Source organism: Habropoda laboriosa, unplaced genomic scaffold (genome assembly GCF_001263275.1).
Source record: "Habropoda laboriosa isolate 0110345459 unplaced genomic scaffold, ASM126327v1 scaffold99, whole genome shotgun sequence".
NCBI classification, from domain to species: Eukaryota; Metazoa; Arthropoda; class Insecta; order Hymenoptera; family Apidae; genus Habropoda; species Habropoda laboriosa.
The window spans coordinates 1534693-1561672 of NW_017100239.1; the positions used below are offsets into that span (position 1 = coordinate 1534693).

At 37.9% G+C, this 26980-nt stretch overlaps 5 protein-coding genes across 6 annotated transcripts in view; 2 read left to right on the top strand and 3 right to left on the bottom strand.

Moving 5' to 3' along the window:
- Positions 1 to 3091, bottom strand: part of LOC108571851 (PDZ domain-containing protein 8) — a 5165-nt gene extending 2074 nt beyond the window's left edge. Inside the window, exons 1-6 of the mRNA XM_017933996.1 lie at positions 2644 to 3091; positions 2375 to 2567; positions 2030 to 2292; positions 879 to 1956; positions 538 to 800; positions 257 to 460 (exon numbers count right to left, since the gene is read on the bottom strand). Coding sequence (XP_017789485.1) covers positions 257 to 460; positions 538 to 800; positions 879 to 1956; positions 2030 to 2292; positions 2375 to 2567; positions 2644 to 3039 — 2397 coding nt within the window. The 5' untranslated portion in view covers positions 3040 to 3091. The remainder of the gene's footprint in view (positions 1 to 256; positions 461 to 537; positions 801 to 878; positions 1957 to 2029; positions 2293 to 2374; positions 2568 to 2643) is intronic.
- Positions 3092 to 6601: 3510 nt separating this feature from the next.
- Positions 6602 to 9786, top strand: LOC108571853 (integrator complex subunit 4). The gene is made up of 7 exons (XM_017933997.1): positions 6602 to 6652; positions 6720 to 7138; positions 7206 to 7532; positions 7614 to 7878; positions 7941 to 8403; positions 8483 to 8966; positions 9045 to 9786. The coding sequence occupies exons 1-7, from the start codon at positions 6602 to 6604 to the stop codon at positions 9784 to 9786; spliced, it is 2751 nt and encodes a 916-aa protein (XP_017789486.1).
- A 247-nt stretch (positions 9787 to 10033) lies between these two features.
- LOC108571773 (nuclear pore complex protein Nup214) lies at positions 10034 to 15024 on the bottom strand. The gene is made up of 5 exons (XM_017933905.1): positions 14977 to 15024; positions 14573 to 14866; positions 10406 to 14489; positions 10145 to 10325; positions 10034 to 10061 (listed from the first exon to the last, which is right to left on the bottom strand). Exons 1-5 carry the CDS (start codon positions 15007 to 15009, stop codon positions 10034 to 10036), a joined length of 4620 nt encoding a protein of 1539 aa, XP_017789394.1. The 5' UTR covers positions 15010 to 15024.
- A 417-nt stretch (positions 15025 to 15441) lies between these two features.
- LOC108571815 (WD repeat-containing protein 46) lies at positions 15442 to 17546 on the top strand. The gene is made up of 6 exons (XM_017933956.1): positions 15442 to 15557; positions 15616 to 16301; positions 16381 to 16697; positions 16778 to 17102; positions 17188 to 17301; positions 17356 to 17546. Exons 1-6 carry the CDS (start codon positions 15545 to 15547, stop codon positions 17482 to 17484), a joined length of 1584 nt encoding a protein of 527 aa, XP_017789445.1. The 5' UTR covers positions 15442 to 15544; the 3' UTR covers positions 17485 to 17546.
- A 346-nt stretch (positions 17547 to 17892) lies between these two features.
- LOC108571859 (spectrin alpha chain) lies at positions 17893 to 26178 on the bottom strand. Of its 2 annotated transcripts, XM_017934006.1 has the most exons (7): positions 26102 to 26178; positions 25745 to 25972; positions 25443 to 25674; positions 21755 to 25371; positions 21624 to 21668; positions 18099 to 21227; positions 17893 to 18021 (listed from the first exon to the last, which is right to left on the bottom strand). In XM_017934006.1, exons 2-7 carry the CDS (start codon positions 25892 to 25894, stop codon positions 17893 to 17895), a joined length of 7302 nt encoding a protein of 2433 aa, XP_017789495.1. In that variant the 5' UTR covers positions 25895 to 25972; positions 26102 to 26178. The 2 variants fall into 2 exon arrangements, with proteins under 2 accessions (XP_017789495.1, XP_017789496.1); XM_017934007.1 differs by lacking the exon at positions 21624 to 21668.
- Positions 26179 to 26980: the final 802 nt, after the last annotated feature.

Consider the following 26980-nt stretch of genomic DNA (forward strand, 5'->3'; position numbering starts at 1 on the left):
TATGTATATTACATTATACTCGATAAAATTCAATTCAGAAATTCGATTTAAAATCCTGTGTTATCTTAAATGTAATCAGTGTTTCTAAAAAATGTCATTGGATCACAAGTGTGAAGAAACGGATAAAAGTTTGTTTGTTTTATGGAAATGCGAACTATAGTGTTCATTGCTGTTTCAAAATGCAAATTGAAAACTTTCAGCGAGTTGGAAATACCATTTTCAAGTGTAATAAAAGCTTTTACTACGTCTTGAGTACCTGTACATTATCTTCGCAACTGGTTAGAGAAATTTCTGGACTTGATTCCCCAATAAGAGTAGTAGGCTCTATTTCGTCAGCTTCTATTGCCAATGTCGTTATACTTTCGGCTCCACATGTTCCCGATGCTTGACAACGTACTTCGCATTTCTTATGACACACCATACCACAATCTCTGCACTGTACCGCGTCCTTTAGCCAAATCTATACAGCAAACATAAATTCTAATATTTGATGTAAAGTATATATCTAGAGAAGTAAACAATTGTGAAGATTCAAACCTTCTTTGTACAAAAATCGCAATGCGTTGCACGATGAAAATGAGTTCTAATAAAATCGTGCATCTTTTTCTCAGTAATCTCTTCGCTCAAAGGTGGTTGTGCCTTCACAGTTTCTGCACTCTCTTTCTTTCCTGAATCACCAACCGCGTGACAATTCGGGTAACTCGACTCCCACACGTAAGATAATAAAATGTCACCGTAACAAAGTGTTGGATCAAATCCTGAATAGCCTTGTAGTTTTGGATGAACTGTTGCTAAAGAAGCTTTAAAAAAATAAAATATAAAATTACCATAATGTAAAAATTATACTGACAATTATATCTGATAATAAAAATACATACTACTGTCTGGTGGTAATAAAGCATGGCATTTAAGGTAATGGCCAGTTGAAGATGTATAGCATTGTGCTAGAATTAGTTTCATGGGCACATTTATGTATCCTAATAATTTCGCAGGAATCTCTCCTCCTCGTACACGACCCCATACCCCTATATTTAAATACTGAAGTTCTGAATCAATTCGAAAAGTCCTAGTTTCCTCAAAAGAGATCAAAGATGCATATTCCTTTTCTTTCGTAGTATAGTATAAATCTGATATATTTGTTACATAGTTATCGTCGTTAAAGCAAAATTGGGAATTACTCGATATTATCGATTGATTCGATGTAGTTGAAATTTTTCTAGACGGTGTAGAATCTGGTGTTTGTGCAGCTTCGTCGATATGTGCACTGCTTTTTCTTCGTCTAAAAAGTTTACTACCCATTTCTAATTTTTCGGAAATTTCACTTTCCGAATCTTTTAAGTCTGAAAATTTAATTTGGCTTTCAAACTTCATTTTGCTACCATCTTCGCTGGGCGTATCCACTTTACTCGATGCAGAATCGGTTTTCATTGTTTTTCTATCTGCTCCTCTTTCTGCTGATATTCTTTCACTGTCCAATTTGATATTAGCTTGTTTCTCCAAGTCTGCTTTGGAATACTTCCTTTCAACCCTTATAATAAAACGTCTCTGCACAGCACTTTTTACAAATTTCGCTACTTGATTCATATTAGAGACCTTTTTACCATCTACTGCTACTAAAATATCTCCTTTTTTCATCTCCGCAATTGCAGCAGGACTTCCAACTATTATCGTTTCGACTAGCACGCATATATGACCTATTTCTGGCACAAATTCGTGTTTAAATACTACACCAAGTTGCTGAGAACTGACTTTACTAATAATTAAATCCAACACCATATAAGGATTTCCAGTATACTGAGTCAGATATACCCAAGGTGTTGAGTCTATGCTTATTGTACAGTATATTTCAACTTGTGACTTATCTTCTGCATTAAGCATATTAGGTCCAGGATTTAATCTACTCACTTCCACCAGTGATACTTCCAAGTAACCTGGTGTTAATTGCATGTTGGCAACCTAAATAAATTTTTTTTTATGAAATACGTTCTTTTCTTGTGCTATGATCCTAAAAAGACAAGAAATATCTTACTTCAGATAAATCTACGGCTTCATCGTTCAGTCTGCGGAAGAATGGTTTATAGCGCATTTTATAGCGAGGTAGTGTATGCTTCCGACGCACAGCTCTTCGAATTTGTCCGGTGATCAATGAAATTATCTGTGGTTGTAATTGACGACCTTGAAATTGGGATTGCACTTCCAATTCAAGTATAGGATCTGAATAAAAACTTAAGGACCAATGAGTATATGGAACACGTGTAAATTGCAATCTGGCTCTACCACTGATACGTTTTACTAAAAAAAGAAAAATAGTTAATTAAATTCAACAAATATGTATTGCATACATTCAGGACAATTTTCTAAATTACTATTGTACCTTGCAAAGCCATATAAGCAGTTTTTCCTAAGAGCATTTTAACATCTATTGATAATTGAAAATTCCCAGAATAATGTAAATCTAAAGATAAATCCAATGACTCCAGTAAACCTGTATCAGCATCTATTTTTGAATCTGCAACTTCCAAACCTTTTATTGTGGGAAACTGTGTACCTAGATTTAAGTCCCTTAACTGAAAACATATGCACATTATTATTTATATATCTTCATTGCAAATATCACAAAATACCTCCAACTTCATATTTTACCTGTACACTGTCTAACAATTTAGCAGTAGTAGACTGAGTTAATAATTCTTTAAACTCATTATTTAATTTTCTATACAACCAAAGCCTTACTCTCTCAGCATTTCGAAGTTCATTGAACAAAAATTGTAGAGTTAAATTTATTGCCAAGTTCTCATTTCCTTGGCTCATTCCTGGGCGTAATATACTTATATTGGAATTCTTTTTTTCATCCTGAATTTTTTCAAGTAATTCCTCGGGTAATTGAGCCTTGCCATGGTGAAATGACTTTTTTGGTGGGCTTGCTAAAGGTGCTACTTCCAAATACTTTTTGAATAGATAAAACTCCAGCACAAGTGTACATATTATACCGCATACAAATGTAATCACAGATACACAAATAAATTCAAAAAAGTCCATATTAATATTTCATTTATTGGAAACTCAATGGTTTCCTTGATTAATCCCAATATTTTCACTCCAACAATTCAAGAATATTACGAAAAATTGTAGAAACAATCACTCTCTTATGGGACAAGTATGAAACAACAATTATGTAAAAATATTAAATATATTCAAAACTTTTCTTAATTAATACTTTTAAAATAAATACATCGTCGATATTCCTGCGAAATATTAGGAACTTTTATAATGTATATGACTTTTAATCGATTATAAAAAAATATTGTTTTTGTAATGCTGTATTACATTGTTGTGAATCACCCTCTTTTCACGGGTCAACAATTATTCAGAACACTTTCACTGATCATGATAATGGTCGAAGTTATGATGTTCTCACCGAAATATAAATAAATTTTATAATGACTTAAAAATAGTTCATGTTCACAAAAAATTGTTCATGCGATACATCTTAGAAAATCTAATAACGCCGACGAGCATGGGCAAAACGTATCATGACAGTTTTCTATTGATCTCGGCAGCCATGTTAGTGCCAGACAAGCTTGTCAATTTGACAGATTCTCTTACTGTCAACCTACTATATGGTAAACAAAAATGTCTATACTCATATTTTCAGAATCTCTTAGACAATAATGAATGAAACTGTTGTAAACGTTATCGTTAGTAAAACATGTTTGCTTTTATTCGTTATATGTAATTGTTGGGATCTTAAAGATGTGTTTATCATAGGCATCATTATACCATAGACGAGATATAGAATAGACCTATCGTCTTATGGGACATTACGTCTAACGTTCTGAAATACCGATCGTGTAAAATATCAGAGGTTTTGTTAGGCCCTCTACGATAATAAAGCGGTGAATTTAGAAATAATATACAATCCAATCATCAAAGATGGTAAAGTCGACAGATGTAAAAAAAACTTCTTTTGTTAAATCTGCATAGAATAATTAGTGTACCTTGTTAAATAACAATTTAGGTGGTAATTTATAATTATTTTAAGTATTAAATAAAATTGTTGCATGATTTAACTTAATAAAACAGCTTAATATATTAATTTTACATTGATTTAACCATTATATTCAGTAGATGAGCCAGAAATTGTTTATAACTTATTGTTTTCGTATGAATTACAGATGGACCTACCAGGACACCGCAGAAATGTATTTTACAAAAGGCTAAAATATACCACTATTGTTTTACAGCATTTTACAGTCTATTCATTTCTCCCTTACCCACCACATCCATTTCCTTTTGCGAAACATTCATTATTTAAACAATATTTCATTACAAAATTGAATAAACCAAGATCGGATATCATTAGAAACGCGTAATAATCGAAAAAATCTTGAAAATTAACCTAATGTATATATTATACATTTAAAAACAAATATAGAATTCTTTACTTCATGTACGAGTAAATATATAATATTCGGTCCTACATCGTATTTGTAATTTCATAGATACACTTCGTTCTAATTCCAACCACTAGTAATGTTGTAATCTTATTCTGTGTCGAAGCGGTAACGTTGAAAGCAACACGAAAATGGTAAGAACACTCTCAGCCCTCCTAACGTGGGCAAAAAAATGTATTAGGTGTTAGGTCTATCCTGTACCTCATCTGCGATTCTAAATTACTGAAACTTCATAATTTTTATTATTCTTTTCTTCTTTCAACGTGTAGTAGAGAATTTCAGTGATTAATGTAGAAATTTTTGGTTAATTTATGTGATAAATTTTTGTATAATTCTTATTGGAAGATGATGATGTACCATCAGTAGTCGTGCTTACTACGAAGAATAACTCGTCGAGGTATTTAGCAATACAGAAATGAGTAAGACAAGGAAAGGAATACGGGTAGACAAGGGTAGCACTAGAGAAACGAGCTAAACAAGGAAAGAAACAGGGGTGGACGAAGATAGCACTACAGAAATGAGTTAGACAAGGAAAGAAAATTTGAAAAAGCGAAACTAACGCCATCTCGCGTTAGGTGACGCGAACTACGATTTCTTAATAGGATAACAGAATATAAACAGAGGTATTAGACAAGGATAGCACTAGTGTGCGACAAGGATAGAGAGAGAACGCTTCCTATTGGTCCGCACGCCGCCGAGTTCCATCTATCAGGCCCCAGATTAAGTCGATCGATGAAAAATCGTTAATAACTCATTAATTAGGATGATTTTGTGAACTTTTAGAATTGAAGAATGAAGCATGGACCTTCAGCAACTTTCACATATAGTTTTTAGTGCTCCAAACCCTTTCAGCAATTAGTTATTAACAATTTTAGTACGGGATCTCGGGAACGATACCGCACACCGTCAAGTACCTTTATGGTTCTTCAATAATTTCGCAGCTTTTTGCTAAATTCTCGTACAACTATCTGTATGCATCTGAAAGGCAACTCCTTTGGCTATATTCTCATATAATTTTTATTAACATATTCGGTTTAATTTAGGAGTTATTAAAGATTATACGGGAGCGTCCCGTATTCATCGTACTCGAGTATATCCGACAGTTGTGAACAATTGCTAATATCTAATAAACCACACCAGTTACGCCTACCAAACTAATTGCAGAATATAGATGAAAGTCCATTCTACATTCTGCATGCATTAAGGTGTATAATTAGTCGCTCATTTCTATTGAAATAACGAAAATATGTTACGATTGAATACGACGGGTGTAATACTCTCCCAAAGAATATTTAATTACTCTTAAACTAAACCGAATATGTTAATAAAAATTATATGAGAATATAGCCAAAGGAGTTGCCTTTCAGATGCATACAGATAGTTGTACGAGAATTTAGCAAAAAGCTGCGAAATTATTGAAGAACCATAAAGGTACTTGACGGTGTGCGGTATCGTTCCCGAGATCCCGTACTAAAATTGTTAATAACTAATTGCTGAAAGGGTTTGGAGCACTAAAAACTATATGTGAAAGTTGCTGAAGGTCCATGCTTCATTCTTCAATTCTAAAAGTTCACAAAATCATCCTAATTAATGAGTTATTAACGATTTTTCATCGATCGACTTAATCTGGGGCCTGATAGGTGGAGCTCGGCGGCCTGCGGACCAATAGAAAGCGTTCTCTCTCTATCCTTGTCGCACACTGGTGCTATCCTTGTCTAATGCCTCTGTTTATATTCAGTTATCCTATTAAGAAAACGTAGTTCGCGTCACCTAACGTGAGATGGCGTTAGTTTCGCTTTTTCAAATTTTCTATCCTTGTCTAACACTGTATCTTTCCTTGTCTAACACATTATCCGTGTATATATATGAGCTGCATCAGATGATCAGTTGATCGTCATAACCTTGTTATTTTGTTTTTAGTGCAGAACATTTTTAAAGTTTAAATTATATACAAAACTTATGATCTTAAGAAATATAAATATTTCTAACATCGAGCAAACCATATTATGTGCTTAATGTGGAAAAACAAATTAATTTCGATGTTTCACGCTTTGTAATAGTAAAAAATATAACTTGATCCTATATAGTTATTAAAGAACATACAAACTTTGTATTTTTCATACATAAGTTTAGGGTATTTTGTTACAATGGCAGCTTTAATGAAGAAAAGAGTATTAGCAGAATTTAATCAAAGTCAGGTAAATCAAATTTTTTTATTTAAAACAAATTTAATTTCCTTTAGTTTTTAATTATACCTATTTATAGGTTGTAAATGAACCACCATTAAAAAGGTTAAGGACTTTGCGCCTTGTATCTAGTTCAGGGAATAAAAATGGAACAGAAGGAAGTTCAGCATTAGCTTACATTGAGTGCCTTGAAAAATGTAAATGTGGCAATGACGCTTTACAGCTTCTTGTCCGTATATCTGATACAATAGCATACATCTCCCCAGAAGATGTTCCTTCTGTGGTAAAAAAATTGTCAGAGAGATTTGCTATAGAAACAGAGGCAGCAGTTCGTGCCAAAATACTTTGGATATTTGCAGAATTAGGAGAAGTAACAAATGATTCAGCAGAAAAGACACGAATTGTTAGTGAAACTGCTGAGCTTTTAAGAAATGAAGAATCACATAGAGTAAAAAGCCAGGGTTTAGCAACATTGTTAAAGCTAGGAGATTATCATAGGTATTCTATGCATAGTTAAAATTTTGTTTTAATGACACAGGAACAGGACTGACTTATTAAATTTTAGGACACTTGTATTGAAGATTGCTAGAGAGCATTTACCAGATACCTGGCATGGTGTACAAACACGTTGCCTCTCTATCATTGGCAGATATTTAACTGCAAATACTGCAGATGATACTTTGATATTAGTTGGTAATTATGCACGTTCCCAGGATCCAAGAGTACGTGCTCAAGCATTTGAGACAATGGCTGAACTTCATTCTCATAGAGGTTGCAGATTACCTGCAAGCTTTTTTGGAGAAGCTTGTGCTGCACTTAGGGATGATTATGAAATAGTTCGTAGAACTGTTCTTAAATTAATATGGCTATTAGGTAGAGAATATCCAGAAAAGTAAGCTATGTTTCATCACATCTACCTCAATCTCTCATAAGTATTTATTGTCGCCTATACGTATGCGTTCCTAATTTTCAGTATTATCGTGGGAGCCGATGGGGAAGATATACGCATGGTAGATTGTGCATTTTCCCAAATTTGTAGTCTTATGGGCGATTTATCGGCTAGAGTTAGAGCTTCGGCAATGTCTCTCCTAGGAACAATGAAAGGTGTATCACAAAGATACATAGAACAAGCATTGGATAAAAAACAAAAAGTTGTAGAAGCAGATAGGCCAGAAGTAGAAGAAAAGAGTGGTTCTTGTGGTGCATTTATTCATGGCTTGGAAGATGAATTTTTAGAGGTATACTGTTACTTATACATATATAGAACAATTTCTATTAAAAAAAAATAAAAAATATTCAGGTAAGAACAGCAGCAGTTGAAGCTCTTTGCACATTATCCTTGGAGCAACCAAACATAGCTAGAGTTTCGTTAGACTTTATGGTCGATATGTTTAACGATGAAATTCAAGATGTGCGATTGAGAGCTATTGAGTCGTTGAGGAAAATGTCCGCAAGCGTAACGCTTCGTGAAGATCAATTAGAGACAATTTTGGGAGCACTAGAAGATTTTTCAGGCGAAGTGCGAGAAGGTTTACACGCTACTTTGGCAGCTAGTCGACTTGCTACAAGGAATTGCCTTCATATGTGTGTAAATCGTCTTCTCGATAACTTAACTCGCTATCCACAAGACAAAGAAAGTATTAGAAACTGTTTAGCTGCACTGGGAGCCTCGCATCCTTATTTAACGTTGCCTTTGGTGCCGCAACTTCTTGGACGACATCCATTTTTTGATACACCTGAACCGGACGTCGATGAACCGTCTTGTATCCTTTTAAAAATTGTTTCGATACGTACTACAAATGATAAAATCGAGTTTTTGCTAGCCTTAACCATAAATGATAGATGCCAGCGTGCTAGTTCTGATATTCAATGCAGCGCTGCATTGTCCAAGCATGCATGCTCTTTTTACAGAACATGCATCCAAACATTATCATTACTTACGCGACACTATGCCGCATTTGGTTCCCCGATTGCGACCAACTGTACTAAGTGGACTAGACATTGGAAAGGAAGATAAAACAGACGAAGAAGCTGAACGTGGGAAAGAATTCTTAGAAAAGGTAGTAACGGGTGTTGAAAATGCAAGGCCCGGTGGCAGAGTGCACACGCAACTCTTGGAAGCTGCAGCCATTGATCTCGATCGTCTAGCAGAGATGGATTATCGCATGGAGGGAGCTGCGCGTTTCACTACACTGTATATAAGATGCTTGCTACTTTTAAAATCCGTGTTGAAAGAATTTTCAATGTCGTCCACGAATTCGGTATCGACGAATCCATTAACGAACACAACTACCAACGTTTCGGTTCTTCTTCAGAATACCCAGAAGTACGATTACGTTTTACATTAATCACATTAATCGTTATATAAAAATTCGTTCATCAATATATTATACAAATGTTGCAGATTACAACGATTATTTAGTGGATTAGGTGAAAACGAAATGATACTGGCCAATGACGTATGGCTGAAAGCACTGGCGGTAGAATTAATTCGAGTAACAAGAAGTGTCACAGGAAGAAGTGCACTTCCACTCGCGCGCCACTTTTTATCTGAAGCTGACACTCTACCTCAGGATACGGCAAAATTGCCATCTTTCTCCAGAGCTCTTGTTCTTCAAATTCCTACTTTAGTAGATGTAAAACCAGGATCTTTAACGCGAATGCTGTTACCATTACTTTTAACACCTGCGTCGCAAGGAGAAGAACGACTTCCAAGGCCATCGGTGTCTACTCGGTTCTGTAGAGCGATTATCGAAGAGCCTAGAGGCGATGCAGATGCTGCTTTGAAGTTTACAGGCGGTCTTCTACTTGGAATCCCACTCACAGCAAAAATACTGAATCTACGAGATTCTAGTATACTACGTATTAAACTAAGGCACCCTGATCAGCAAGTGCAATTGCTATTACCCCGTCAATCGGACTTACGACTGCAGAACACCGAGCAAAGTGACTACAGATTGAAAACTACGGTTCTACTGTCGCATCAGGTTTGGATGGAAGCCTGCAATGTAGAAATATCTCTAGCACTTCTCGTGCCGTCTTCATCTGTATGCACCCATTCTCCTCTTGACGATCCATGTGTCATAGATGTTTGTAAACCCACTAAAGTATCGATTGCACCGAAACCCATAAAGAGGGGCATCTAAATATATTTTTATGCACAGTTGTTTTATAAAATTTTTTATTGTAAATAAATTCAAAATATACTAAATCACTTCAACGTTTTTATAATACAGATGGTCAACAATATTCTAAAACTAGCGGTGTTTGACCGAACTAATTACAAGTATATGATCTAACCTGATTGAGAAGGGCACAAAAATTCTATTTTTCTGTCTCTTATAAAAATAACGGATCTTAAAAGATGATATTTCAAATTTAAACGTTTGTTAACTATCGCCAGGTAGAGAAGGAGCTTCCGCTGCAATAAAAACAAAAACATTAATTATTTCTAATTTTACACTCTGAAAAATAAAAAAGAAAATTCAGGTAATTTTTACTGACGTAGTGAATACTGGGGATTTTGGTGTGTCCACGCTCTTCTGCGCCAAACTACTGAAGCTAAGATCAGTCGATTGACTCGCCAAAGATTCAAATGTACTGCTACCACTTACACTTCCAAAAACATTCGGCATGTTGTTATCAATTTGAACAGGACTTTCCATTGTACGTGGACTTCCAAATGCTGTTTATTTTTACATATTTTAACAATTAGTTTTAGTATGTAACAAAATATGAAGCATGGTATAGCAATAAGATATTTACCTGGTGGAGTAGCACTGACGCCAAACGCCGTTGCTCCAAAACCACCGCCAAAGATTGGTTTTGGAGCTCCAAATGTCGGTGTCGATCCAAATACTGGTTTTGTATTAAATGAAGGCGCTTGCCTGAAGGCTGGTTGTGCACCTAGCACAGGCTGCTCTACACCCATTGGAGATGCATTAGGTGCAGCAACACCAAATGGAGATGTGGATTCAGGCGGAGGTAATCCTGAAGTAGCATTATTAGCTGCACCTCCAAAGGAAGATGTATTTTCTGTGTCAAACATTGATTTCTGAGTTGTTCCAAATGTATTTGTCAAAGCTGTGCTGCCTCCAAAAATAGAAGTTGTAGAGGACGATTGAGTGTTTCCACCAAAGATGGAATTAACATTATTTTCACTGAATATCTGGCCAAATATGGATGTGTTTGTCGAGTTTCCAAAAGGCGTAAAAGTAGGACTGGTAACTGGTTTTTCAAAGGCGTTGGCCGTTGAAGAAACTGCTGGTGAATTTAAAAATTGAGAGTTCGTTGTAAGGGCGAGAAAACTTTGCGTTTCAGCGACTGGAGCCGCTTGTGTAACCGCCACTGTGTTCGTCGGGGCATTTCCGAAAGTAGGTGTAGATGTAGTAGTGGGAACGGCATTAGTGGAGCTTACTGTTGGTACATTTATGACAGGTACACCGAAAGTAGGTTTTGCCAAAGGACTCTGGAATGGAGAGACTGTAGTAGAAGTTGCTATTATCGGGCTTGCTGCTGTACTTGTAACTGAAGCGGTACTGGAGCCGCTAAACAGTGGCACGGATGCAGTGGTTATAGTTTCAGCTACAGGTGCAGTTGTGGTCACGGTAAATGTAGACGTGGTTGGAATGGAATTTGACATTCCTCCAAATATATTAATATTCGATGTATTTGTTTGACTGCCGAATAAAGGAGCAGTGGTAGAAGGAGCAGTGGTAGATGCAGCAGGTAAAGCCTGTACAGAACCTGTTGAGGGGCCAAGAACGTTTACTTCGGTAGAAGGTACTTTTTCAATTGTAATTGAAGGTGTGGTTGCAACTGCAGATGTAGTAACTGTGTCTTTAGAAAGAGTTCCACTCACAAGACTTATAGAAATTTCATTGCCACCAAGTACATTTTGCCCCAATAATGTTTGAAAGCTGGATATATTAGTGGGTATATTAGGTGCTTGATTGGACGTTTGAAGTCCTGTAAATAATCCCGTTACGTTCAACAAGTCTTGTGATTGAGATGCTGCTGTTGTTGATGGTGTCACTTTTAAGTTGAATGGGGTAGTAGTGCTTGATGGTTTTGAAGCAAAAGAAAATGTTTGTGCACTCGATGTTTGGGATGCAACTAGTGTACTTTGTAGAGTACTGTTTATAGTTGCAGGAACAGTATTTGGTGAAGCAAAACTGAATGTAGACATTGCATCAGTTTTTGCCATTGTTGTTGCTGGTATTGCCATTCCAAACTTCAGCCCAGTATTTGGAGTAATAGTTTGTACTTTTTCTGATGATGTCTCTGATGATAATGCATCTTTTAGTAAACTAGTACCAAATAGACTATTTTCAACTTTGAAACCATCAGCATTTGATATAGTATCTTTTCCACTTTTCATGGTAGATTCGTTAAGTACAGATTTTTGCGTAGTCGTTTCTTCGGACTTTTGCGCCGGTGTACCAAATGTAATGCTATCCACTTTAGGAAAAGATTTCATTAAATTAAGCAAATTATGTGTAGGAGGATTAACTTGACCAAATGTAATAGTATCTTGCTTTGGTTTACTTTGAGATGCTGCAGTAATTGCTGGTGTAATTGATTCTTTCTCAGTTTGAACTGGCTTACTTCCAGATGTAGGTGGAAAAGTGATACCAAAACTAGTTTGTTTGTTTTGTTGTGATACATTATTAGTCTCGTTTGTACCAATCCTTGCTACGATACTATTCAATGAAGCCAAAGGACTTTGTTGTTTCGGTTTTTCGGTGGTTTGTTGTTTGGTAACTGGAGATTGTTTTAAGACTGGTCGTTCCACCTTAGACTTAGTATCATTACTCGTACTATTGAGAGAAGTTAAAGAAGATAAAGTTGCTTCCAAACGATGTTGAATAGGCGAAGGATTAACAGGTTTTATTATTCTTGGAGTACAAGCGGATAAATATTTCCTCAATTTAATTTGTTTCTCTGGAGTAAAACTCAAAGTTTTCGAAGCAATCGTTTTGCACCGTGCTTCTATGATTCCTGCATTTCTTGGAAGAGTAGCTGAAGATTTTGACGATGCAATACGTAAATTAGATAATGAAAGATTTAATCCGAAAATAGTACTGTTACGATTTATTAATTTCCATCGTTTACTAAGATCCTCCACTTTGCCTTTCTCTTCTTGAAGGATTTTACTATGTAATACGATATTTTGATAAATAAATTCTAAATGAGGAATTTTCATTCGTGACATTTCCTGATTCTTATGATCTGACCATTCTAGATCTAAAATTTTGCTAGCTTGATTCAATTGTGTTTGAGTATAATAATATAGTTTCTGAAGATCAGATATTTTATTACTATCTCCGCAATTTCTAGTGGTAATATCATTCGTTGCCGCATTTTTTGACTTAGTTTCTTCAACCCAAGCAAATGATTGTAACAGCAATGCTTTTAAGTATGTAATATCGCTGGATAAACTATTTGTTGTTTCTCTCAATTCTCGTAAAAACTGATCTATTATAACAGACGTATCAACAAGTTTTCGACGTTCTTCTTCTGTGCCACATTCCCATATTTGCGGTTCTAATCTGTTACGTAGTTCCTTCTCGAATAAATTATATTCTTCCAAATATGCACGAATGTCTCTAGCATCATCATCTGGAGATGGTTTTTGTTCCACTGGTTCTTGTTGAATTGTTTCTTTAATTGGCGTTAAATTAACGACCGGAACTGGTTTAACAGTTTCCTCTGGATGAAATTCTCTAGCTGGTTCCAGTTTCATTACCATATTAATACTTTCAAGTTTCTGCTCTTGTTGTTTTGGCTTCTTAACTGTAGGTTGTGCAAACAAATTGGTTACTTCGGGTGTAACTTTATCAAAAATATTTCCGGCAAAAAATGGTTTTGCACGTTCAGTAACATTTTCTGCTTGTTTAGGGACTGGTGTACTAGTCGCTAGACCATTCATAACAAAAGATATTTCGGGAGCAACATTTGGTTGCGTTTGCGGTGGAGTTACAATTTCTGTAGGTGGACAATTAATTGGAGGACAATTGGGAACCAGGTTCACCATGTGAAAACTACACAACTGTCCAGATGTAGCCAGAATATGAAGAATGGGAACTGGATGAGGTAAAGTAGAATCTGCTCCCCATAGTAATCTTCTAACTGGAGATTTGTCAATGGCTAAACCTACTGGATAGCTTTCTGTAGTGCAAATTAATGGCAATTCAGCCCTGCCACTATCTACTAATTGCCATTGATTCCAAGTAACTCCTGCATCTGTAGTTCCTAACACAGCAATTTCACTACTATTGCTGCTGGCAGCAATAATTAAACCCCATTCTGGTACATGGTCAAAGTAATAACAAGGAGTTGTTCCTTCTCCCTCTGTATCTGTCATTCCATAAGTAATATCTTCATAGCAAGTAAAAAGAGCAAGTGTTTCACCTTTAGGAGCATCAACTATAAGAACATTAATTTTCTTCATAAGCTGTTCACTACTTAAATAAGCAGCACAAAACTGGTAATTGCTGATCCATAAAATACTAACAACTTCTCCAATGTATGGGTTTGGGCCAGGGATTATTCTTGCTAATTTTAAATCAGGTTTAAATTGTACTAATTTTCCATTTTTACAGCCTACAACTATTTGCTTCCCTTTAGGGCTCCATGCTGCACAGAGAGCATCAAAGTGATTGAATTTTTGTAATGCCATCAATTCAATTGCTTTCTCTTTCTTCTCCTTTATTTTAAAACTACCAATAGTGTAATCATTAACAACTGTACACAACATTCCTGGTATAGCAGGATTCCATCGTAGATCATTCACAAATGCATCTGAACTTGATGAAGATATTTTAATTTTATATAGTAGTTGTAAATTCTAAAAAAAGAATAAAATTATAATATGCCTTAGAATAGTTTGTAAAAACAGAACGAAAATTGGGATAGATTTTAATAACATACATTTTTAATAATTGACTGTACATCATAAATTAAAATTACTGGCCCATGTGAAGCCACTGCCAAATAAGAACAATCACAGCTGAGCATTAATTTAGACACAGCTACTGATATATTAAATTCTACTTTCCATTCTGGATCAGCATCTTCTCCTGGTTTTAAAATAATTATTTTGTTGTTTTGACCTGCAAATAATAATCCCCTTTTTCTGTCTGCAGCCAAAAGGCTGCATGCAGTTGGTATGGATGTGAATGCATCTAAAATTTGGCAAGTCTTTGATTGTTTAAATTGAAATTCCTGAAAGAAATGTTGCATTATAATAAACGTCACAAAACCATATTTCGTTAATGTTATAGGCTAGAACGTAAATGTTTGTAATTGAATTTTAAACAAATAACATGTAATACCTGGACGTCTTTTGGATCAGGCGCAGTTTTCATGTTTAATTATTTTACAGTAGTCTTCATATAAATAAACAATTACGTTAGAAAACAAAATTGCCGGATTCCTGCCAGGTTAAATTCAAAGTAAACTAAAGCAACAGCAGTTGCACAACCTTTGATTATGTAGCTTGAGATTGAGTCATCTGTTGTACGTTTTTCGCATTGAAATATTTTCTGCATCTTGAGCGCCATCAGGAGCAAATTCATAAGCGCTCGAATTAAATAACGTAGCAAAATTTAATTTAAACATTACAGTAATAAAAATTATTTAATTATACAGTTACATATAATTAATTTATTTCGTAGAAAAAATTTGGTTTATTTGCTTAATGGAAAAATGCGTAGTTAAAATTTAATTTAACAAACTGAAAGCATTGATAAAAAGTACTATTACTTCTATGGAAATTGCCCTAAATAAATATGGCGCTTTACTAATTTTCCACGTGTTTTGGTTAGGATTATGACAAGCTAAAACATTCAGTTTTTTATATGTTATAGTTTCATCATTAATGTCATAATTATTAGGAACAACATGAAACCTACAAGTACTTAAATTTATATCTCATATATAAAAACATTAATTTTTTATAATAATATTTTTAGGAGATAAGCATCACAGACGAGTACCAATTAGTAAAGAAAAATTGCAAAGATACAGTAAGGGCGAAGGAATTGACATAGAACGGAAAAAGTTCAAGTTTAACAAAGCAATAAAAGAAAAATTACGAAAGAAGGAAGTTGCTTTTGAAGATACTGTAAAGAATGCTGCAAGGACTGAGTTGCTTTTAACAGAGGACTATGGTTCTTTGGAAGCTAATGCAGGAGAAGTAACAGTACAATATAATCAAAAACAAATTGCAGACAATGTGGACATAACTAGTGCAGCTAAACATTTCAATTTAGACCTAAGATTTGGACCATATTCTATAAGATACACAAAAAATGGTAGACATTTAGTATTTGGTGGAAGGAGGGGCCATGTAGCTGCCATAGATTGGGTGACCAAAAAATTACACTGTGAAATAAATGTAATGGAATCAGTACATGATGTATCATGGTTGCATGTGGAAACAATGTTTGCTACAGCTCAAAAAGAATGGGTTTATATATATGACAATCAAGGAGTTGAACTTCATTGTTTAAAAGGAATGCACAGAGTGAATAAGTTAGAATTTTTACCTTATCATTTTTTGCTAGCCAGTGCATCTAGAGTAGGTTACTTGGCATGGCTAGATGTTTCTGTAGGCAAAATGGTAGCCTCCTATCATGCCAAAGTAGGAAACATAGCAGTAAGTTTAACTATAAGTTTAACTATATTTAATGCTCTTTCATAAAAATAGTTAACTAGAGTAATCAATTTATTTATAGGTAATGACACAAAATCCAACTAATGCTGTACTCTGTGTGGGCAGTTCAACAGGAGTAGTTTCTATGTGGTCCCCAAACATTAAACAACCATTAGTAAAAATGTTATGCCATACTCATGGGGTATCTTCTTGTGCAGTTCATCCTTATGGAACTTATATGGCAACTAGTTCTGCTAATAAATCTGTAAAAATATGGGATATCAGACAGTTAGTAGGTCCAGTGCATAATTATTTAACGCGCGCTCCTGTTCAGCATTTATCTTACAGTCAATGTGGACAATTAGCAATGGCAATGGGAAACGTAGTAGAAGTATATCGGTAAACATTACATGATATCTTACGTTTCTATGGTAGTAAAAATAATTTATTTTATGCATGTTTTTAATTTATTTAATTAGATTGTCGGGCAAAGAAATGAAACCTTATTTGCGTCATCGAGCTGGATGGTCCGTATCAAGCATGCAGTTCTGCCCATATGAAGATGTATTGGGCATTGGTATAGTAAAAGGAGTTTCCTCTCTTTTAGTACCTGGAAGTGGTGAGGCTAATTTCGATGCTCTCGAAAGTAATCCATTCCAGACTAAGACACAGAGACGCGAAGCCGAAGTGAAGGCTCTATTAGATAAGATTCAACCAGAATTAATTTCTTTGGATCCAATTGCTATAACAGAAGTAGATGTGCCTACATTGAAAGATAAAATAAATGCTCAAATGAATATTTTGGTGTGTATTCAACCAAGCAAAATTATTTTAATTTCTTAATAATTTCATTGATTTGATGGATTATTTATTGTGATCTTCTTTGTAGCATCTTAAACCAAAGAGGATAGACTTTACACCTCGTAAAACAAAAGCTAAAGGAAAGGGAGGCACGGCTGCAGTAATTAAAACTAAACGGATTCTGAAGGACCTCAGTCGGAAGGTATGTGATTATATCTTTAGCATATTTGTAAATATTAATAATTAATCTTTGCAGGAAACTATTAATATAATTCGTCGAGCATCAGACATTCGACCACAAGTAGAAAAAGTAGAAGTACCTACAAAAGATTATGGAGTATTAAATAGATTTTTACCAAAATCTGGTAAAAGTAATACTAGGTAACACAATATCGTGTTGTGTATAGGATGCAATTATATTTTATAACTTTTGTTATTTAAATTCTTCCCGCGTATATCCGACTGTAAATTGTACTGTATACAATATGAATAAAATTTATTGAAAAAAATATGCAAGGCACTATTTTCTAATAGTTTCCCACCATAAAATGTTTGTAGATCGGTACACATGAAGTATGTGATTCATTTTTTCATGACTTTCCATTAAGAGTTCATATATCAGTACATAAAATCGAGATTAACGATGCAGGCTGTTTAAAATTGATTACACATATGGCAGTAATATCAGTAAGGTATTCAATAAAATAAATGAGCAACCGATATTTCAATTCGTAATATAATCTATAATTTAACAACTGTCATAATAAAAAAGGAATAATTTATGTGACTACAATTAATTTTGGAAAAGAGTGCGAGTAAATTCGATATAATCCAACGCTCCTGTGATTGGTCGTTCCGTTCTGGGATCGACGTAGGGTTTCATGCGGGCGATGCAGTAATCGGCCATCTCTTGAATAAGATTCTAAAAATATACAACGTGTTGTTAATAAACGAGCAAAAAAATCAATAAGTGTAAGTGAAAAAAAACTCTATACTTACAGCATATAATTCTCCTTTTGTAACGTATGGCCGATCTGCGGCAATAATTGCACGGAAAGCATTTTCTATATCCTCGGAGCTTTCTACATTCTCGGTTTCTTTGCTAATCATGAACGCCATGTATTCTTGCAACGATACATAACCATCTCTATTAGGATCAACGATATCAAGGATATTTTCGAATTCCGGATCAGGTTGGCCTTCTTCTACCATGGGTAAATCGTAACCAAGCGCCCTCAAACATGATTTGAATTCTTGGTGATTTAGACGACCACTCTTATCCTTGTCGAAGTGTTTGAACATCATCGAGAATTCTTTGAGGGCATCTTCGGAAACACCAGATTGGTTACGGGCCTGTATCTGTTGTTCCAAGTTGTGTTGCATACGCATTCCCAACTGATCCAATTGATCCCACTGTTGCGCCAATCCCACGGTACTGTGTTCCGTGTAACGATTGTCCAAGATTAGATGTTCCTCCAAAATTGCTCCTAGATCTTCTATCTTCTTCAAGTCTTGACGACGTGCACGAACCTCTTGTGTTTTTCTCTTTGTCGCTTCTAATTGTTGTTCCAACGAACCTGATCCTTCCATCATAGACGTCCTTGTTTCCGCTAGCCATTGATGGAAAGCGTTGGCATGTTTGGCAAACTCTTTTCTCAATTTATCGTTCTCTTCTTGTCTCTGTGCTTCCTTCGCAAGCTCCACGTCACGTTCCTTTATTATCTTTTGCAAATTACGCCAGGTATCCTCTAATGCCTCCATTGTGAACCACGTGTAAGGATTAGGACCAACGTTGAAACTCTTGATCTGCCTGTCTAGAGCAGCCAGAGCTTCGAAATCTGCTTCTGCCGAGGATAAGCTTGCTTGGAACTGTGCATGAGCCTCTCTGAGAGCTCGGATCTCTTCAATACTGTTACATCTTACTGGATCAGTTAAATCCTCCTCTGCATTCTCGAACCACGAGTTGAAAGCAGACGCCTTCTTGGCGAACGTCAGATATAATTCTTCAATCTGTCTGAATTGTTCTTGCATCCTCAACAAACGTTGCTTCCTCACGTCAGAGTCAGCCAGAAGCTTCTGCCAGCGAGCGATTACATCCGCGTGACGTTTCTGAATACTGGGCGTTTGATCGTGGCCAGAATCAACCAACATCTCTTTCAAAGAAGTGATGTTCTGAATTCCTTCGTGTTCAAACGCGTGCAATCCAGCGTCGAAGGTCTCTTGCTTGGTCAATAACGTCTGAACAGTGGACAAATCTCTACCAAACTCCTCTGAACGTACATGAGTTTCTTTGTCTGCGATCCAAGACTCTACAACGTCCGCTTTCCACATGAACTGCAAGTAAGCAGAATTATCGTTGAGTCGGGTTTTCCTTCTGGCTGCAAGAGCACCAAGTTGTTCCAATTTATTGCGCAGTTGGGCACATCTCTGGCCTATAGCGTCTGCACGATGATTTCCAGCTTCGATCAAAGCTTCTCCAGCCGTGCAGATGTCCTTGCAACGTTCACCGTGAACAGCAAAATCAGTCTCAAATGCATCATGTTTCTTCAGCAAGCCCTGAACAGCAGCCATAGTGTCGCCGTAATCTTCAACGGAGAGTAATTGTTGTTTCTCCGTGATCCATGCTTCTTCTTCCTCCACTTTGGCCAAGAATTGTTGATAGGTGAGGGATTCGTCTAATTTCTGACCTCTATTAGCAGCTAAATGTTTTAATTCAGCCCACACCTGATTCAGAAGCTTCAAACGTTGTTCGATCTCGGGTACACCCAGATTAGAAACGTCCATCAACTTTTCTCCCGCCTCTTGGACAGCCTGTATAGCAGGTTCGTGACTACCTAACTCAGCTTCCAATCTCTTGTGTTTCTTCTTCAAGTTTTGCACGCCTGTAAGATCACGGCCATAGTCGTCTGAACCAACCAATAGTTTCTTCTCCTTAATCCAAGATTCTTCATCAGCAATATCTCTGAAGAACTGATGCAAAGTGTTTGCCTCGTTGAGTCTGGCTTGTCTATGAGCAGCAAGATTACGAATCCTTTCGTAACGTTCGTTTATGCTTTGACGTTTTTCCTGAATACCAGCCGCGTCGAACTGTCCACTCTCGATCAGAGAATCTGCCTGAGCATTCATGTCTTTAATTCTCTCCTCGTGAGCTTGGATATCAGCTTCGACAAGTTGGTGCTTCTTCATCAAGTTCTGCACAGAGGCCAAGTCCTTGCCAGCGTCCTCAGAGGTCAGCAAACTCTCCACTTCACCAAGCCAGAAATCAAGATCTTTCACAGCTGCAATGTACGTGCGCTGCTTGTTAGCCTCCTTCAGCTTCATCGATTTCTCGGTGGTCTTCTGCGTAAGATACTCCCATTGATCAGCAATCGAAGCCAATCTCTTTTGAACAGCATCCTCAGAACCAGCACACTGGTGTTTCTCGATCAGGTTACCTCCCATAGCAAGCACAGACTGAATTCTGTCCGCATTCGCTGCCAATTCGGCCTCGAACGCCTGATGTTTCTGATGTTTCGACTGAATGTTGGCTGGATCCTTGTAGTTCTCCTCGGTAGCCAATTGTAATTTCTCAGCGATCCAATTTTCCATCTCATCGGCGTCTCTGGAGAATTGTTGCAGAGTCTGGGACTCGCCTAACTTGGAACGTTTCTCGATGAGGGCATCCTTAAGATGTTTCCAACGGTCTAGAACCTGGCGACGTCTCTCGTCGATTGGTTTGGCTGCATAGTGTTCAGCAGCGATCAGCTGATCAGCCAAGGTCTGCAGATTGGCTATCTTTTCCTCATGGCCATTAATGGCTTTGTCGAAGTCTTCGTGTTTCTTGATGAGAGCCTCCACGTTATCGCTGCTGTCAACAGTGTCCGCACTGTTCAAGAATGCTTCTCGTGCGCTCATCCAGTTGCCAGCCTGTTCACAGTCTCTGCAGAATAATTGCAGCTCCAAGTTCTGATCCAATTGCATACGTCGTTGGATCCAAGCTTTCTCCAGCTCCTGACGAGCCTCAGCCATGGACTCGAGTTTCTCTTGAATCTCGACGCTTGCGTAATGGCTTGATTGCAAAAGCTGTTGGCCAAAGAGTTCGAACGCCTGGAAGGTACCTGCTCTTGCGTCGATCTCCATCCGGTGTTCCTGTAACATAAAAGAAATTCAGTTTACATGGATTCGTGTAGACTGTTTCAAGAGCCTGGATATAAATTCACACCCATAATAGTTTGCACGTATTTCAATCCACTCGGCAATAGACACTACGATAAAGCGGAAAAAGGCAGCGATTGCAACTATGAATGAAGCGTTGAGAAAATACTCCAAGTGTTAATAAGGCGGTGTTCTTCGTTACTAAAACATCGACTTGCCAATCTTGTTCTATTTCACATAAAAAAAAAAAGAAAGAAAGAAAGAAAAACCAATGTATCAGCAACAACAGAAAAAGTATACCAAATGTTGTGATTAATCGTAAACGAAACGAAATATTCAGAGGCAAAAGTCGCACATTTTTGTTCCATGCTCTGTCAAACACTTCGGTACCTCTGGAAGTATGCCGTATCGTGCGTCTATCTCTGCTCTGTGATTCTATAATTCAAATTACTCGTGAACCACTGTGTGAACCAATGCAGTGCATTTCAACTAACAACGATTCTTTCGATCAATTAACCCACCTGATGTCGTTCAAGAAGAGCTTCTGCACCGGTTACATCAGAAGCCAGTTCCTCGGAAGCGACCAGACCCATCATTGAATTTATCCAGGCCATCAAGTCCCTGTAATCGCTGAGGAAACGTTGAAGATCATACGAATCCAGCAGCTTCTCCTTCCTGCTGTTAGCCTTTGCAGTTAATTGGGTCCATTCCTCGTTAATCTCCTTCTGTTTGGCATAGGTCTGCTCAGCTGTTTCAGGATGCGACTGCATCAAACGATTGGCTGTCTCATCTAGCTGCTTTATTTTATCTCCCAAAGCAGCCAAGTCTCTCTCCAGACCCTCGTGCTTGCGCTGCAATGCCTGTACGCTACGCAGATCCTTTCCAAGGTCATCGTTGTTCAATGCAGCATCCTTCTCACGGATCCAATCCTTAGTTTCGTCGACATCACGATGGAAACGTTGAACCTCGTGAGCAGAGCCCAGTTGATTCGCACGTTCTGCGGTCAGAGTTTGTAAGCTGGTCCATTTCTCGTTAAGATCCTGTATCTGTGTCTGGATCTTCAGAGCTGCTTCAGTCTGTCCAAGGCTCATCAACTGTACAGCTATTTCGTTCATCTCAGCCAGACGAACTTCGTTTGCCTTTAAGTCTGCCTGGAAATCATCAAACTTCTTTTGCATTACTTCTACCTGTTCCAGATCCTCACCAACATCCTGCACTTGAGCATGATTCTCCTTGTCCTTGATCCATGTGGCCAGTTCTGCAGCTTCTCTCACGAGTACATAAGCTTTGGCTGTTTCGTTAAGTTTATCCTGTCTCTCGTGAGCCAGTCTCAACAAATCATCATACTGAGCTTCAATTTGAGCTTGTCTGGCGGCGATAGAGTTTTGTTCCCTGGCTAAATTCTGCTGAGAGGCACTCAAGCCTGCTTCAGGCTCGACTCGTTTCACATACGCGGCTGGAACGAATCCCTGACGATCGTTTACCTCGACCTTCCACCAATCTTTATTGTTAGAATTCAACAGAGTTAGAGTATCTCCTTTCTTCATGGAAACTTCCCTTGGTGACTTCTCTGTGTAGTCATAGAGAGCAACTACACACTCTTTGCCAGTGATATCAATGGTGGGAGTTTCCTGCTGGCGGCAGGAAGCAGCCTGGTCCCTAAGTGCAGCTATGGTACTTGCAAAAGCCTCCAAGTCACTGACTAACGCCTCATGCTTCTTCAGAAGAGCCTCAGAACTGTCCTCGTCCTTTCCATAGTCAGCGTTCATCACTATGGGTCGTTTCTCTTTCATCCAAGATTCAGCTTCGTTGGCATCAGCGAAATATTGATGCGCCTGGAGTGAGTCATCTAGATCGTTCTTGCGCTGCCTAGCTTTCTCTTTCAACTGGCCCCAATGTTCGTCCAGTGCAGCCAGTCGTTGGCTAATTTCCTCTGCGGCGAAATGGCTCTCTTGCAGCATAGATGCGCCTACTTGACACACAGCAGCTACGCGTGGTTCATGATTGTTAATTTCTGCTAGAACAGCTTGGTGTTTCTTCTGAAGATTTTGTACACCTATAAGATCACGACCACGATTGGTGGAAGCAGCAACTGGCTCCTTCTCACGAATCCAGGCTTCCTCGTCTTCTATGTCTCTAAACAACTGCTGCACCTGCAGAGAATCGAGAAGACGTTGCTTACGGATACTCATCGGTCGTTGAAGAGCAGCATAGCGCGCCTGTAATTGTTCCTGCTTGGACTTGATGTTATCCGCGTCGAAGTGACCTGATTTTACAAATTGTTCTGCCGCCTGAGCGATGCTGTCGATTCTATCTGAGTGAGACGCAACGTCAGCTTCCAGAAGAGCGTGTTTCTTCTGGAGATTTTGCACGCTGGTTAAATCTTTACCGTAGTCCTCTGACATCAGTTGTCCTTCCACTTCTGACAGCCATAATTCTATGTCTTCAACGGTGCGGTTGAACTGTTGTTGTTGAGAGGCTTCCTGAAGCTTGGCTCCTTTCTTCTCAGTGGCATGAGTGAGACTCTCCCACAGGGACATAATTTCGTCTGTACGAGTGCGAATCCTGTCACTGGCATAGTGACCACTCTCTATTAATTCTTGACCAGTGGCCACCATTTCTTCCATGCGAGTTCTGTTGGCGTTTAATTCCTGCTCGAAGTTTTGATGCTTCTGCACCTTGCCATTTAAGTTGGTAGGGTCCAAGTAGCTGTCGTCTGTGGCAAATTTCAGTTTCTCGTTAACCCAGCCTTTCGTCTCGTCGCAATCGCGCTCAAATTGCTGCAGTTTATACGCATCCTCCAAGCGACGTCTTCTTTGAGCAGATTTGTCAAGAAGAACGGCTCGTCTCTCCAACAGAAGAAGACGTCTTTGAGCCACGTCGTCTGCTGCATAATGTTCTCCTTCTATCAGTTTACCAGCGAAGTCGTCCAATATTTTAATCTTCTCTTCCTGTGCTGCCAGAGATTTGTCAAAGTCTTCGTGCTTTTTAATTAGAGCCTCTACACTGTCAAGAGAATCTCCCAAGTCCTCGTTCGCCAAGAACGCTTCTTGTTTAGCCATCCACGCGTCTGCTTGTTCAGTGTCCCGGTAGAATAGCTGCAAGTCCACGCACTGTTCGTACAGAATCTTTCTCTTTTCCCAGAGGCTCAAGAGAGATTGCTTGTCTTCAGCGAGGGAGTTCAATTTTCTGGTTACTTCTTCTGCAGCATAATGCTCCTTCTCCAAAAGTTTATTGCCGGCCAATGTAGTCGCATCGAAACTGTCAGCTCTGGCATCGATCTCTCCTTTATGCTCTTGATGTCTCTCAACGAGAGCTTCCGCACCAGCTACATCTTTAGCCAGTTCGTCGGCTGATATAATCGCTCTCATGTCATTCATCCATGAAACTAAATCTCTGTAGTCAGCCAAGAATCTATGCAGATAGTAAGACTCGTCGAGCTTCAGACGTCGTTCTTTAGCCTTTGCTGTAAGACTCTCCCATAATTGTAAGATTTCTGCGCGTTTAGCTTGGATCTGTTTAGAATGATCTGCCTGATGAATGGCTGCGAGACGATCTGCCTCTGCTCCCAATGTATAAACTTTGTCCTCTAGTGCTGCCAAATCGCGTTCTATACCCTCGTGCTTTCTTTGTAAAGTCTGCACGCTAGCAAGATCTCGTCCAAAATCATCCGTAGATAAAACAACGTCCTTCTCCGCGATCCAAGCCATAGTCTCATCGGCATCTCGGTTGAATCTCTGAATTTCGTGTGCGCCGAAAAGTTTCTCTTGTCTCAAAACGGCGAGCTGTTTCAATCTTTGCCAGGATTCGTTGAGTTCCTCCTTTCTACGTAAAATAGTGTCGCGTTCAGGGTGTCCATCCAGAAGAAGTTTATCTGCCAGCTCATTTACTTCTGTCACTCTGTACTCCTGACTGGCCATATCCTTTTGGAATTCGTCAAATTTCCTTTGGAGCACTTCAACATGCTCTAAGTCGTGTCCAAATTCGTCGGTCGTTACAAATGCTTCCTTGTCATTAATCCAGAACATTACTTCGTCACAGTGTCTAATGAATTGTACCAATACCAAGGCTTGTTGTAATTTCAGACCCTTGTCTGCCAATCTAGAGAGCAGTAATTCCCACAATCGATGAAGGTCCTCTGTAATACAAATCTAAGTGTCAGTTTTAAGCTGCAAGTTGAGAGAAACATTAACAGTAGTGAGGTCTTACCTAATCTTTTACGAATGACATCACTTGCAAAGTGATGTTGTGCTATCATTTCTGATCCTGTATTATCCAATGACACTATAGCATTGGAATGAGCTGCAACCTCTGCTTCAAAAGCTTGGTGTTTCTGTATCTTTGCTTGAAGGTTGGTGGGATCCTTATAGCTTTCATCTGAAGCAGCTTGCAATTTTTCGTAAATCCATCCTTCGAGCTCGTCCGCATCTCGCTTAAAATACTGTAGGAGAACGAAGTTTGTTAGTCAAGTAAGAAGTAACAATGAAAAAAAAAATTGATCGAAAAATTACTTGAAAGCGACGGGAGTCCTCGAGTTTGTCTCTCTTACTCCGGGCTTCCGCTTTGAAATTCGCATATCGACTGAGGACTTGCTCTCTCCTCTCCTGAATGTCCTCAGGATTTTCCAAGATTTTCACTTCCTTTGGCGTAATCTGATCCATTTTGAGCAATGTTTATCGCTCAGAGTTTATAGACAACTCTCTACTGTCCAAAATGGCCACAGGGTGTGGTGTAGTCGACTGTTACGGTGCAATCAATAATTAAACCTCCGATAATACGCTCGTCTTTTGATGATTCTTGGTAATTACAAATTTATACAATCGTACACGCAGCGTAGTATGTAGAAATAATGTAGAAACAATACATACCTCGTACAATTTTCCCAAATCGAATTCGTACACTGAGTAGTGACGTTCCTCGAGTTACGATACTGACTGCGGGACCACCTACGTGTATAACAAGCGAGTGAAATACTTTCCCCTAGATCGACGTCACCGATTGGTCGAGTAATATTACAAATGGCCAATGGGACGCTCCCTTTGAACGTGTATCTTATCAATCATTCTTTATATATAAGCATTACGTCATTGCAGCGTAATCACCTTATTAAGCAAGTGCCGAAAGAGGACAAGAATTTGCAATTTGACAGTATGATTTTATTTCACCCTATTTACAAATAAAAACAGATTTATCTGATTCTAAAAAATGTATCCTCTTCCATTCATTAATCGTATCACTTTTACTTGAAGAATTACAATTTTATATAATTTTAAAACAGCAGTGCTGATCTTTTGTGTTTTTAATAATAAAGGATTCAAAAAACGTCAGGGTTATGATACAGTAATCTTTTATTAAATTTCACCTACAAACAACGAATCACAGAACGTTACATTAGAGTTCCTTACGTCAATCCATCGTGTCTTCGTATTATTTTACAGGTAAATAATTATAGATTTATCCCTATTACAGTAAAGTCTTATTTGTTAAAATATCTTGTAGCGTAGTCAATTGTTATGTATATGTAAATTTAATTTACCTAAAAATAGGATTTTTTGTTGTTGTTGCAGTGTCCATTCATTGTTTATAAGTGGATGTTATGTATAGAAGTGGTACTACTTATAGGTACTTGCTTTTTTGTCCATTGTACTCTGATGTATATTTCATTTATCTCTTTCTCTCTCTCTCTTTTTCGCTCACTCTCTCGCTCTCTCTCTCTCTCTCTCTCTTTCTTTTTCACTTATTCGTCT

Coding starts and splice junctions, on each gene's coding strand:
- LOC108571853 (XM_017933997.1), top strand. CDS start 6,602: ATGGCAGCTTTAATGAAGAAAAGAGTATTAGCAGAATTTAATCAAAGT. Junction 6,653..6,719: donor CAGAATTTAATCAAAGTCAG/GTAAATCAAATT, acceptor ACCTATTTATAG/GTTGTAAATGAACCACCATT. Junction 7,533..7,613: donor GGTAGAGAATATCCAGAAAA/GTAAGCTATGTT, acceptor CCTAATTTTCAG/TATTATCGTGGGAGCCGATG.
- LOC108571859 (XM_017934006.1), bottom strand. CDS start 25,894: ATGGATCAGATTACGCCAAAGGAAGTGAAAATCTTGGAAAATCCTGAG. Junction 25,372..25,442: donor TGTCATTCGTAAAAGATTAG/GTAAGACCTCAC, acceptor TTTGTATTACAG/AGGACCTTCATCGATTGTGG. Junction 21,228..21,623: donor GATACGGCATACTTCCAGAG/GTACCGAAGTGT, acceptor TTTATGTTACAG/GAACACCGGATGGAGATCGA.
- LOC108571773 (XM_017933905.1), bottom strand. CDS start 15,009: ATGAAAACTGCGCCTGATCCAAAAGACGTCCAG. Junction 14,490..14,572: donor TACAGTCAATTATTAAAAAT/GTATGTTATTAA, acceptor TTCTTTTTTTAG/AATTTACAACTACTATATAA. Junction 10,062..10,144: donor AAATCCCCAGTATTCACTAC/GTCAGTAAAAAT, acceptor TTTTTATTGCAG/CGGAAGCTCCTTCTCTACCT.
- LOC108571815 (XM_017933956.1), top strand. Junction 16,302..16,380: donor CCAAAGTAGGAAACATAGCA/GTAAGTTTAACT, acceptor ATTTATTTATAG/GTAATGACACAAAATCCAAC. Junction 17,302..17,355: donor TGAAGGACCTCAGTCGGAAG/GTATGTGATTAT, acceptor TAATCTTTGCAG/GAAACTATTAATATAATTCG.